This window comes from Penaeus vannamei, chromosome 22 (assembly GCF_042767895.1).
Source record: "Penaeus vannamei isolate JL-2024 chromosome 22, ASM4276789v1, whole genome shotgun sequence".
In the NCBI taxonomy this organism is placed as follows: Eukaryota; Metazoa; Arthropoda; class Malacostraca; order Decapoda; family Penaeidae; genus Penaeus; species Penaeus vannamei.
In genome coordinates, this window is record NC_091570.1 from 15420710 (window position 1) to 15435123 (window position 14414).

Here is a 14414-nt window from a genome sequence, read left to right on the forward strand (position 1 = left end):
TCCCCTCACCTCAACATACTTCCCCTCACCTTAATATACTTCCCCTCACCTCGATATGCTTCCCCTCACCTCAATATTCTTCCCCTAACCTCAATATACTTCCCCTCACCTTAATATTCTTCCCCTCACCTCAATATACTTCCCCTCACCTTAATATACTTCCCCTCACCACAATATACTTCCCCTCACCTCAATAAGTTACCCCTCACCTTAATAAACTTCCCCTCACCTCGATATACTTCCCCTAACCTTAATATACTTCCCTTCACCTCGATATACTTCCCCTCACCTCAATATACTTCCCCTCACCTCAATATACTTCCCCTCACCTTAATATGCTCCTCCTTCGAATGGCCCAGCACGATCACAGCTCGCCTTATCTCCTCGAAAGTCGTGTCCACCTGAATACCGGCTTTGAAGTGCTGGGGGAGCGTGGCCACCTGACCCTCCACCCGAGCTTCCTGTCCGGGCCACATCACGACCAGCTGTGGAGAGAGAGGAGGGCGTAGGAGGGGGAGAAGGGGAAAGGAGGAAGGGGGGTGTTATCAATTTTGATGCGGTGTGTGATTTGCGGAGTGAGGAAATGTGGGGAGGAGTTAGGGAGAAGGCTTTATAACTAGCGGTGGTGAAGTATTGTTATGGTATTGCCTTTATCGTTATTGCTTTTTTATGATAATCATTATTATCAATATTCTTTTTATTATTACCATCATCATCATTATTATTATCATCATCATTATTATTATCATCACCATTATCAATCAGCATCATTACTATTCTTACTATCATTATCGTTATCATTATTATCATCATCATTATCAATATTGTCATTATCGTTATTCTTTTCACCATTATTATCATTATACTTATCTTTATCATCACTACCATTACCATTATCATTATCATTATCACTACCATTACCAATATTGTTATTATCATCATTATCATTATCACTAACATCATCAATCATTTCCAATCATTACTATCTGTTAAAGTGATACAAAAAAGATAAGAGACCTTCTTGTGAAATTGAGAAAATATTATCCTACCGAAAGTTTTTCCTCGACATCAAGTGGGTCGTGATACACCCTAATATTGGCCTTCACAAAATCCTCATGCTGTAGAGAGGTCACGGTCAGGTTGCCTCGTAAGTAGTCCAGACCGCTGTAGGCCTCTCCTGAAATTACAGTGTAGGTGTTTAGTAATTTTCAAGGGGCTTTTCATGGATGAGTGTTTTTTACTGTTGGTACGGTTTGTTTGGCTTATTTTTCTTTTATTTTGTTCTTTTTTCTTTAAGGTAGAGATAAAGATAGGGTGTTACGAATGTAAGAAACTATTAGTGAATAGGTGTAATACACTCAAATGCGTACAGACGTCACTTGATTATTCATTTTTGGTGAGCAAGAGTAAAGGTTTAAAACGTTTTTATCAGCATAAAAAAACATGTGAATGATCAGATGGGGAGGTTGTGAACACCGAGGCTCTTTTGACTTGTGTGTCATCATCATTATCTTAATAAATATGCTGCTTGCAATTTATGTTACCATGTATTTTGATGTCTAATGGATATCATCGTCTACTTTGTTGTTCACACACTCACACATTAATCGAATAAAAGTTTTAATAAAACGAAATTAAATAACAAATGAACTAAGAGATAATAAAAGAAAAAAACAAAGAATGATCAAATGAACAAAATACATGAATAATAATGAAAAAATATCAAACAGGAAAAACAAACTCACGAGATAAAATAAAAGACGAAATTCCTCAGCACTTAACAACAGCCTTAAGGACGACCCTCACCTGTCAAACGTAGCTTATACTCATGTCCCTCCCACTTGGCCTTAGCGTGGGTGTCAATGGCAGACGGTAGGATGGCCAAGTCCAGGGCCGTTGACATGTCCCTGTATCCTTCGATGGTGGTCAAGACTTGGCCGAAGACAGAATACCGTAGTTGGTCGTAGTAGCTGTCATCTTTGCCCTCGAGTGCTAGTTCCAGTCTGTCTGTGTCCCACTGTAAGGAGTATTGGTGAAGAGAAGTTAAAACAGGAGAGTTCTTAGCGTCAACCGATAGAAGAGCGCAGTGATGTTAGCGAGAGTGGTAAGAGGAATTGAGTAGGTAGATAAGTAGATGTATAAAGCAAATAGCTGTTACCTGTCATATGAGTTTATCTCATTAATATTTCCCCCTTAACATTACCCACACTCAAGAATAGAAATAAAAAAATCCCACAGACTCAGGCACCTGTATGTAAATATTTGTATCAATGATCCCTGGCGTCTTCTCGAGCCTGATGCCGGTGCTGGCGCTGACCAAACCCTCGAAAGACGAGCTCACGTCCAGTTTGGTCTCGATCCTGAAGGTGGAGGCGTCGATCGTCTTCTTCGCTAGCAGCTGGAGGTCGAGGAACTCCCCGTCGTGCCAGCGGGACCGGAGGCTGCTCTCAATGTGGTCCATATCGCGGGCGTATCTGGGCGTCGGAAGAGGAAGGGGCATTTTTTGGTGATTTTTTGCATATCTATTCATATGTATATATACATTGGGTCAGGAAAGGTAGGAGCATTTTTTGGTTTTCCGTTTTTTTTTTAGGACTGTTGACTTTATTTTTGTATATCTAACTTGGGACTTTTTCGTCTATTTCGTTTTTAGAATTAATTAAATATCATCCTTACATACCAACGTACAAATGAACAATTTGAAAACAATCCCCAGACCTGCTTTCCGTCCATACAGAACCTTAATAAAAACAGAATCTAAAGAAAAATATACAGAACCTTAAAAAACTCACGAAAAAAGATTCAGAACATAAAGAAAAATACGGAACCCGTAATAAATAAGTCCCGAAGAATGTTAAATAAACTACTCACCCAAAAATTTGAACCTTAAAAAGATTACACGAAATAATATAGAACCTAACAAAAATAATCTCACGAAAAAATGCAAAACCCTAAAAAAACAGAACCTAAAGAAAAATCATGAATAACCTTCAAAAAATTACTCACTTGACCTCAAGATAATTTTGCTTCCAGTGTATAAAAGGCGTCGTGATGTCCACTTTGCCGTACAACTCCGCAGTGTCTCCACGTCGGAACCTGATGGTGAAGTTCGTGGCAATCTCCTGCACCCGGCGGTTTGGTTCCATCCAGCTGAGAGATCCCTCGTTTTTGTGCTCCCATATCATGTCGCGGTCGATGTACTGTACTGTTCGTCGTGATACGTAAAGGAGGTAGATTGTGAGTATTGCAAAAGGGCTCCCAGGTCGCTTGGAGGGGTGGGTGAACGGGAGAGGAGAAGAGGAAGAGGAGGAAGATTGGTAGCTGAAAGGGGAGGTGTGAAGGGAGGGAGAGGAGGGTGGTGACTGAAGGGGGAGGGGTGAAAGGGAGAGTAGAGGAAGAGAGGAGGGTTGGTAGCTGAAAGGGAAGAGGAGAAGAGGAAGAGAGGAGGGTTGGGAGCTTAAGGGGAGGGGTGAAGAGAGAGAGAGAGAGGACGGGAAAGAGGAGGGTGGTGATTGAAGGGGAGGAGTGAAGAGGGAGAAGAGGGAGAGCGGAGGTAGGCAATTATAGGGAATAAGTGAAGGAGGGGAAGAAAAAGAGAAAACATACGGGTAGTAATCAAAGAGAACGAGTCAAGAGAGAGAATCAAGAGAAAAGGAAAAAGAAAGAGAAAAAAATGGCAAAATATCAGAACAACATGAACTTCACATAACTAGAGAGAAGAAAACATTACAAACCAGATCAGATTAAAACAATAACACGCATTCTTACATAGCTTATTGGTCCTCCAGTTAGCACGGTACTGCTGGCCCAGGAAGCTTAGCACGCTGTCCAATAATATCGTCACTTGTCTATCACTGGGTGTCTCGTACCTGACCTCGATGTCCAGTTTTTGGTTGGGATCCCTAAACCATGCATGAGAAAATGGAAGATCATGAGATAAAGGTACTTAATCGTGAAGAAAATATTACGAAAATCGAAGTGTCTATTTGTTAAATTGGCCAATGTTGCTTAGAAGAAATAATGGAAGATCGTGAGATAAAAGTACTCAATCGAGGAGAAATAATTAGAAAATCGACGTTGCAAATTTACCATATTATACAACATTGCTAAAAGAAAATAAATGAATAAAACAGAGGTATATACAAATCTACTGCTGATTTTATTCAATCAAGAGTTTTTTCCTGCATTTTTTTCTCTCTTTTTTGCTTAGAATAAAACTGAGGTATATACAAATCTACTGTTGTTTTTTTATTCAATCCAGTGTTTTTTTTACTGCATTTTTCTCCTTTTTTATCATTACCTGTTAGCATCCCATTTGAGAAGCGCTTTGAGCCCCCGTTGCCTCGGCTGAAGAATATCTGCCGTCACCCGCATGTGGATGTCGCGGTGCCTGGCAGGGGACATTGTAAACATCAATAATCACATGGAAAAAATACATCATCAGGATAACTACTATTGACTCTTGCTTTATTCTAATTGCTTGTATTCTGATGGTGTCTACTATCTGCTTGTCGTGAAAATATTGGTGAAGTAAGAGAAGGGGAAACACGACGATACGGGAAAGAGGGAGAGAGACAGAGAGCGACGGAGAGAGAAGGAGAAAGAGAGAGAGAGAGAGAGAGAGAGAGAGAGAGAGAGAGAGAGAGAGAGAGAGAGAGAGAGAGAGAGAGAGAGAGAGAGAGAGAGAGAGAGAAACAGAGAGAGAGAGAGAGAGAGAGAGAGAGAGAGAGAGAGAGAGAGAAACAGAGAGAAACAGAGAGAAACAGAGAGAAACAGAGAGAAACAGAGAGAAACAGAGAGAAACAGAGAGAAACAGAGAGAAACAGAGAGAAGCAGAGATAGAAACAGAAAGAGAGAAAGTGAGAGAAAGAGAAAGAGAAAGAGACAGAGGTAAACAGACAGACAAACACAAACGACCACTGGCAAAACCAACCTATCAAGATGAATATCATTGACAACGGTGATGACAGTCCCTATGGATATTTCGGAATGGAGTTTGTACTGACGCCCAGGAAGGTACAGCTCGAGGTTGACACTGTGCTCCCTCACCCTCAGGTCGTCCTCGCCGTGGATATAGGACGCCTTCACGCCGTACTTGTGTGTCCTGTTGAGCAGGACCTATAGGAAAGGGGTGGAGAGCGTGTAGTTTATCTATTTTACCTAGAGCGAAGGGATGGAATGCGTGTAGTTATTTTGATCTTATTTATTCATTTATTTATTTTTGTTGGGGAGAAGTTAAATATTAATGTATTAGTTATTACTTGAGTTATCGTATTCTGAGTTTTTTGAGGGAAGTTAATGTAGATATTAATGTATTGATTATTACTTTAGTTACCGTATTGTGAGTTTTTTGGGGGTGTGGGTCTTTTTCAGAAGTCCGGTGAAGTTTAACAATATGAACAAAAACACATATGTGATAAAAAGAAAAAAAATACATATACATATATACCTACATATACATGAAACCGCAGCATACATATATATACACACATATATAAAAAAAAATGTATCGTATCAAACAAGCCTCCACATAACATACGTGCGTGACCACACTCATCTTGCGTTCGTTAGCGTGGAAAGTCGCGTTGATCTGCGTGAGGCCTCGTCCCGGCAGCGTGACGTCGAGGAGCAGGTCGTGGAGAGACTCTAGACGCGTCGAGAGATCGCCGTACCTGCCCCCCACCTCCAGCACCCAGTTCGGCCCGTAGCGCACCTCTCCGTCGAACTGAGGGGGGAGAGGGAGGGAGGGAGGGATAAGGGGAGGGAATGGGGGGATAAGGGGAGTCGAATTAATAAATTATTGAATTAATACATGAACGAAATAAAAGTATATGAATGCAGATCAGTGATAAAGGAATTAAGGCATAGATAGATCAGTGATAGCTGAGTAAATGCAGTTAATAGATAAATAAATGGATAAATAGACAAATCAATACATCGGTAAGCAAAAATTAAGATAAATAAACAACAACAACAAAAATAATATCTAAATAAATGAAATAAAAAAGAAAAACGAATAAACAAATGAGCCCTCCCCCCCAAAAAAAAAATATATAAAAAAACAACAACTAATAAAAAAAATACATTACCCACTCCTACGTCCCTTCGCCTCCTCCCTCAATAGACCTCACCTGATAGATCTTGTTCCTGAGTTCCTTCACATCGCCCTTGACCTCGACGCTCGTCCAGTCAGGCACCCGCAGGAACCAGTACCCTTCTGCGTTGAGGAAGCCCGTCGGTTCCTTCCGAAGGTGGAGCTGGGACACGACCTCTTTGTCTGACGGAGGGGTGAGGGTGGGGGCGGTGGGAGGTATTTATTGTTTTTTGTTATTATTATTATCACCATTATTATCGATATTGTTATTATTATTATTATCATTATTATCATCCTTATTATTATCATTATTACTATTATTATTATCATTATTATTATTATCATTATCATTATCATTATTACTATTATTATTATTATCATTATTATTATCATTATTATTATTATTATTATTATCATTATTATTATCATTACTACTCCTATTATTATTATTATTATTATTATTATTATTATTATTATTATCATTATTATTATTATTATTGTTATTACTATTATTATTATCATTATAATTTTTATTATTATTATTATTATTATTATTATTATTATTATTATTATTATTATTATTGTTATTATTGTTATCATTATCATTATTACTATTATCATCATTATTATTATCATTGTCATCATATTATTATTATTATTATTATCATCATTGTTATTATTATTATTATTATTATAATGATCATTATTATCATTGGCATTGTCATTTTTGCTATAATTATCATCATTATCATTATTACTAACATAATTATTATCATCATCATTATCATCATATGACTTTTCTATTATTACTATGGCCATTATCATCACTGTTACTATTACCGTTATCATTACGATCTTTACCATTATTCTTATCATCATTATAGAATTCACTTTAGCATTATTACTATTACAACTGACATTGCTTATCAGAATTTTAATCAGTCTCAGTATCATCATTATCATCCTATTCAGCTTATATTGATTGTAATATCCACACTTACGATAAGAAAAAATAAGGCATAAAAAATACTTTCAAAAAAGTTAAAAAATACGATCTTACTCGTTGCATACTGAACGACAAAGCCAGTGCTCAAAACATATTCGTCATGGAACCAGTCTGCGCCCATCTTGAAGTCCAAGTTGCTCTTCTGATGCTGAAAGTGCATACAATAAAGGGCGTGAGAAAATGTGTGTGTGTGTGAGTGTTTAAGTGTGAGTGTTCAAGTGTGAGTGTGTAAGTGTGAGTGTGTAAGTGTGAGTGTGTAAGTGTGAGTGTGTAAGTGTGAGTGTGTAAGTGTGAGTGTGTAAGTGTGAGTGTGTAAGTGTGAGTGTGTAAGTGTGAGTGTGTAAGTGTGAGTGTGTAAGTGTGAGTGTGTAAGTGTGAGTGTGTAAATGTGAGTGTGTAAGTGTGAGTGTGTAAGGGTGAGTGTGTAAGTGTGAGTGTGTAAGTGTGAGTGTAAGTGTGAGTGTGTAAGTGCGAGTGTGTAAGTGTGAGTGTGAAAGTGTGAGTGTGTATGTGTGAGAGTGGAAGTGTGAGTGTGAGTGTGAGTGTGTAAGTGTGAGTGTGTAAGTGTGAGTGTGAGTGTGAGTGTAAGTGTAAGTGTAAGTGTAAGTGTAAGTGTAAGTGTAAGTGTAAGTGTAAGTGTGAGTGTGAGTGTGAGTGTGAGTGTGTGTGTGATTGTGTGAGTGTGTGTGAGTGTGAGTGTGAGTGTGAGTGTGAGTGTGAGTGTGTGAGTGTGAGTGTGAGTGTGTGAGTGTGAGTGTGAGTGTGAGTGTGAGTGTGAGTGTGTGTGTGTGTGTGTGTGTGTGTGTGTGTGTGTGTGTGTGTGTGTGTGTGTGTGTGTGTGTGTGTGTGAGTATGTGAAAGTGAATGTGAATGTGATTGCGAATGTGAATGTGAGCGTGAGCGTGAATATGAGTGGTTGTGAGCGTGCGTGTATGTACTGTATCTTTGCAATACCTGATCCAAACGACAGGTAAACTATAAACTACCAGACACTTTATACAAACCCTTCTCACCTCAACACATACTTACCTTTACGTTAAATGTCGAGTTGAAAGTGGTCCTGCTATCCAAGTGATAAAATGTGAACAGCTGGAATATATCCACTCGGTACTGTGGATTCTCGAAGTTCTCCCCTAAATTGACTTGTAAAGTGTTTTCCATGGAGCCGAAATGTCTCTGAAATGAAAAAAAGTATCAAGCACTATTTTTTCTTCTTCTTTTTTTTTACTTTGAGTTTTCATGAAACGTATGAGTTTGAAAAAAGGGACAATATCCTGGTTCCTAGGAATTGCCATGGAACCTGAAATCAGTAAATAAAACATTGTGTATTTTTTTCCTTGTTTTTCTTCACGGCGCTAAAATATCTTGAAATGTTAGCAAATATTTTTCTCTCTCTTTGTAAGTTTCCCTACAGTACAAGATTTCAGAAATATAAAGATTTTTTTTCACTAAGGTTTTCCATGAATTTTCAATACTTCTGAAAAAAACATGTACCCATTTTTAGTGTTTCTTAATAACCTAAAACCTTAAAAACAAGACCACCATGTACTTTCCCTTACACTAACCTAAAGACAAACGACCCAACAAAGTAAACCACTTTAGAGTAAATAAAAAATCAAAGTGCAAGTAACACAAATCAAAGAAAATTTCAAGATCCATCAGTGTACAAATAATTCAACTCAAAGTACATTTACCGATCCCTCGAAGTACAAAGTAACCCAATTCAAAACAAAATTCAGACACCCATCAAAGCACAAATAACTGAAATCAAAGTGAATTGAAAGACTCGCCAAGATACAAGCAACTCGATCCAAATCAAGATCAAAGATCCATCAAATTAAAAATAACGTAAAGCAACTTGGCCATCCCAAAAGCAAGCCTCTCCAACCTGCCCTACTCTTATATTTTTCTCTTCTTCTCCTTCTCCTCCTGCCCCCTCCCTCCTTCTCCCCCCTCACCTTCCCCCTCCTCCTCCCCCTTCCCCTCTCCTCCCTCCTCCCTTTCCACCACCCCCTCCACCTTCCCCCTTCCACTACCTCCTCCCCTCCCCCGTTCCACCACCACCTCCCCTTCCTCACCTTAAAGAACCACTCGCCCTTGAAATTAATGTTGGGGAACTGCGAGAAGAAGAACCTCCAACGGCGCTCGAACTTGCTGTCTAACACGGTGGAGGAGTTGGCGACGCGGTACTCGATCGTGATGATTTCCACGGGCGCTCGAACCTGCGAAAGGGGTAATGATAATAATAATGATAACAATAATATTATCATTATTAACAATAATATTATCATTATTAACAATAATATTATCATTATTAACAATAATATTATCATTATTAATAATAATAGTAATGATGATAATAATAATGATGATAATAATAATAATATTATTATCATTATTAATAATAATAGTAATGATGATAATAATAATAATAATATTATTATTATTACTATTAATCATGATAATAATAATAATGATAATAATAAAAATAAAAATAACAATAACAATAATAATAATAATAATAATAATAATAATAATAATAATAATAACAATTATAATAACTATAGAGTGTATTAAGTAAAGTTATAGTTACAAAAGTAAAACTGTTACTTTACAAAGTTATAATTTAAGTGTCTAATACAATAGGGTATAGTAGATATATAATATCTGGATGCATGACATTTTGGTTGGTGACTTGGGGTCTAGAGAGAAAGCGCTATTTCTTGGGTTGTGTTTGTTTATTTGGGGAGGTTCTGGTGTTTTGTTATAGCTTGGTTTGTGTGTTTCTGGTTCTCTTGATCTTTTTTATTATTTTGTTTGGTATGTTTTGTTTCTTTGAGGGGGTAGGGGGTTCTTTCTCTTTTTCTGTTCTCTATCTCTTTCATTTTATTCTCTCTCTCCCTCGTCCCCTCTCTTCCTCTCCTCACTCTCTCCCTCGTCCCCTCTCTCTCTCGTCATCACTCACACTCTCCCGCGTCTTCACTCTCTCTCTCTCTCTCTCTCTCTCTCTATCGGATCATCTTACTCTCCCTCGTCCTCAACCCTCATCCAAAACCACATGAATCTACCCCCACCCCTTTCCCCTCCCCCTGACCAACCACCTTAGTACACCACTATCACCACCCTCACTTACAGAAGGAACATAATCCACTTGCAGATTGGCGTTTCTCTCGAAGCCGTTATCGCTGAGAGAGCCCTTTATGGTTCCCGTTCCAGGTTCCCAGTTCCCGCGGCGGTTCTGCAGGAGGTAGGCCACCTGCATGTCGACCTCGTACAAGCGGGCACCTAGTTTTTCGCGAAGGTCGATCGTTCCTGTTGGATATGAGGGGGTAGGGGGTGTTAGGGAGGTTCATGGTGGTTGTGGGGGGAAGATGATGGTTGTGGTGGTGATGGTGATGGAGGACGATACGATGATGATGGTAAAGATGGTAATAACGATGATGATGGTGATGATGATGATGGTAATAATGATAATGATGGTGATGGTAATAACAATTATGATGGTGATGATGGTAATAATGATAATGATGGTGATGGTAATAACAATTATGATGGTGATGATGGTAATAATGATAATGATGGTGATGGTAATAATAATTATGATGGTAATAATGATAATGATGGTGATGGTAATAACAATTATGATGGTGATGATGGTAATAATGATAATGATGGTGATGGTAATAACAATTATGATGGTGATGATGGTAATAATGATAATGATGGTGATGGTAAAACGATGATGATAATAACGACGAGGATTGCGACGATAACAACAGAATAGGATGACTAACATAACCACTCCTACCATTATATCAAAACAACGAACTCCAGACCCCCCTCCCCCCTTGAAAAAAAAAACAGTTTCTCACCAGACACTTTGACGAGTTCCTGTTCCTTCCAAGTAACAGTGAAGATGGGCGTGACGACATTGCTCCCGGACTTCCTGTAACGCGTGAAGCCTGCAGCCACGGTCGCCGTCTCGCGGTTATCCACCGACACACTCAAGTCCATCCGCTGGTCCGTGTCCGTCCACACGTAACGACCTGCGACGCAAAATAAATGAATAAATAAATAGGTACATGAATCAATGAATGAATAAATAAATAGGTACATAGACAAATGAGTAAATAAATAAGTACATAAAGAAATGAGTAAATAAATAGGTACATAAATAAATTAGTAAATAAATAGGTACATAAATAAATACGTAAATAAATAGGTACATAAATAAATGAGTAAATAAATAGGCACATGAATAAATGAATAAATAAATAAGAACATAAATTAAAGAATAAATGAATAGGTACATAAATAAATGGATAAATAAGTAGGTACATAAATAAATAAATAAACAAATAGGTACATGAATAAATAAACAGACACATAAATAAATGAATATAGCAATAGGTACATACATAAATGAACAAATAAATAGGTACAGAGATGAATGAACATATAAATAGGTACATGAATAAATGAATAAATAAATAGGTACATGAATAAATGAATAAATAAATAGGCACATAATTAAATGAATAAATTAATAGATACATAAATAAATGAATAAAGAAATCGATTAATAATTTTTGTTATTCATGTATTAATTTTTTTCACGTTATTGTACTTTTATCCTTGTGTGCGTTTATTTTTGTTATTTTTTGTGGGTGCGTATAACGGTATAGAATAATGGCAAACATTTTTGTATAATTATCTTCCGTTGTGATTGTTTACAGCTTATTTTGCGCGCGTATATACATGTCAGAAAAGTAGACACTTTTTCCGCAATTTACCTCTCGCTGAAAGATTTGCGCGTGGAGAATTTAGGTCCAGGAAGACATTTTGCGATCTGAAGTTGATATTATATCTGATGCTGTGTTCTCTTGATGTAGCTGTCCCGGGTGTGTTCAAGGATACCAAAAACGTGCGATAATGCTGTTTGAGAGACGAAAAAAAGTGTTCTTCAATATGAGAATTAAGCCAGTACACCACCATTACCAGAACGATATTGAATCAGAATACAAATAATAAGAACAAATCAGTAAGAGATAATAAGATCTCACCGGTCTTCTCTCCCAGGTGTAACGCATCTGGTATGAGGTCAGCGTCGGGTCGATCTTATGCAGAACTACCTGCAGCTTCGAAGGTCCTGTCAGCGGGTAGAAGGGACTTTCTGGGACTCGGGAAGCGTTCGGGTACTGCAGACTCCAGCACAGTTTGGCCCCGATCTGCTGGTCGTACCCGGAACAGTCGGCTAGCTCCTCCCTGTCGTTGGCCACGCCCTCCAGGATCTCCTTGGAGCCCTCTGCGCCCGCCTCGACGCTGCCGTGGACGAGCACCAGGTTCGAGCTGCGGGAGGGGAGGTGGTCGTGGTTTATTTGTTTTCGTTTGTTCATTTCATATAGAGATTTACGGAGGGAGGGTGTGAGAGATGCCCATGTATCATTTGTTCTTTTCTTAAAGGAGTAGTAGGGGTACTCATGTATTATTTGTTCATTTATGAATATTTTTAGAAAGATTTAGGGAGGAAGGGGGAGTTGCCCATATATCATTTGTTGATTTGTTTTCTTTTTTAGAAAAGGAGAAGGGGGAATACATGTGTACCATTTGTTCATTTATCAATCTTTTTAGAAACATTTAGTTAGAGAGGGGGAGTTGCCCATGTATCATTTGTTCTTTTATTATTTCCTTGGAAAGGGAGGAGGGAGTAGATACCCATGAGTTGCCTATGTATCATTTGTTCATTTGTTATTTTCTTGGAAAGGGAGGAGGAGGGAGATACTTATGTATTATTTGTTAATCTACTCATGTTTAGAGGCTTATTCGGTGTCTACGTGGGTTGAAAATACAGAAAGAGCCGGAGTAAATGCACAGATGGATGAGGATGAAGACTGCTTAATTCACAAAGCTTTGTGTGAATGTATAATCTTATCAGATATATCCTAGTGTTCTCTTTTCTTCTTTCTTTACGTTGAAACCAGGAGAAAACACTAACGCATGAAAGGCAAATGACACAGTGATGCTTACCTTGCAATTGTCTTTGATCTTTTTTGTATTTGCAGAAAGTGTGCAATAGGATACGAAACATGAACACACACACACACACACACACACACACACACACACACACACACACACACACACACACACACACACACACACACACACACACACACACACACACACACACGTTCACTAACAGAAAACGCTGCACTTACACTCCTTCCCCAACAGAAAACGACGCCCACCCCCACACCCCTTCCCCAACAAAAAACGACGTCGGGTCTTACGTGAAGTTCATGATTTCGACCTTCTCTCGGGGCATCTTGATGTCCACCCGCACGAACTCTGACCCCCCGATGTCAAACCGCCCATCAACCACAGTGGAGGAGTGGAGGGTCGTCACCAGCTGGGCACCGGATTGGGCAGCGTGGCCGTCCACCAGCATGGAGCCCACGACTTCAACTCCCACGCTGTGAAATAGGTTGAAATTATGTTCAAATTTTATTGGATTCTTGATTTAATGTGAGTATCATATACGCCAAAATTGATGCAACATGTAGTTAGTTCGGTGATTAAGTTAATGACAAGTTCATAAAAAAATGGAAAAAATATTGATAATAATAGGCTTCAGATAATAGCAATAACACAAAACTCCGATGCAACTCAAATAGGAATATTTCACCTTATCTAACCGCCAAATTAAAAAAAAATCAAATAAACGAAAACAAATCAGAATAAAATAAATATCGCAAACAAAAATGCATAAACTAACTAATCAACAAACAAACAAACAAAAAACTAACAAAAAACAAGAAAAACCACATACCTAGGTTTGAGCTGACCGCTAATACTCGCCTGCCCCGTCTGAGCGAAGGAAAAAATGTCCAGGTTTCCGCTCGCGTGCACGTCGAGGGCGATGCTGGCGGTGAGGGTGAGGTTAAGTGGCACTCCAGCTGTGGTCGGGATGATGAAGGCCGACTCGGAGGCCAGCCACGATTTCTGCATGTTGATGGCCTGGAATGGGAACGGGAATGGGGACGATGGGAGTAAGGGTAATGGTAGTAGTGATGGTGGTGATGATGGTGAGGATGGTGGTAATGAGAATAAGGAGGATGGTAATAATTATAGTAAAAAGAAAGAAATGATAACGATAATCAGAATAATTACAGCTATTATTATTACCATTATTATCATTTTTGTTACTGTTACTATTATTATTATTATTATTATTATTATTATCATTATTATTATTATTATTATTATTATTATTATTATTATTATTATTATTATTATTATCATCATTTTTATTAT

General features: G+C 38.4%; 1 protein-coding gene across 2 annotated transcripts in view; it reads right to left on the minus strand.

The window, feature by feature from the left end:
- Positions 1-14414, minus strand: part of LOC113808741 (uncharacterized) — a 98795-nt gene that overhangs the window by 39616 nt on the left and 44765 nt on the right. For both annotated transcript variants that reach the window (XM_070136665.1, XM_070136666.1), the window contains exons 21-39: positions 13930-14117; positions 13391-13573; positions 12164-12449; positions 11894-12035; positions 10973-11146; positions 10234-10412; positions 9179-9322; positions 8130-8276; positions 7155-7248; positions 6132-6277; positions 5540-5725; positions 4934-5118; positions 4301-4390; positions 3769-3902; positions 3007-3205; positions 2249-2474; positions 1807-2017; positions 1050-1177; positions 330-485 (exon numbers count right to left, since the gene is read on the minus strand). In XM_070136665.1, the coding sequence (XP_069992766.1) occupies positions 330-485; positions 1050-1177; positions 1807-2017; positions 2249-2474; positions 3007-3205; positions 3769-3902; positions 4301-4390; positions 4934-5118; positions 5540-5725; positions 6132-6277; positions 7155-7248; positions 8130-8276; positions 9179-9322; positions 10234-10412; positions 10973-11146; positions 11894-12035; positions 12164-12449; positions 13391-13573; positions 13930-14117 (3198 nt within the window). The remainder of the gene's footprint in view (positions 1-329; positions 486-1049; positions 1178-1806; positions 2018-2248; positions 2475-3006; positions 3206-3768; positions 3903-4300; positions 4391-4933; positions 5119-5539; positions 5726-6131; positions 6278-7154; positions 7249-8129; positions 8277-9178; positions 9323-10233; positions 10413-10972; positions 11147-11893; positions 12036-12163; positions 12450-13390; positions 13574-13929; positions 14118-14414) is intronic.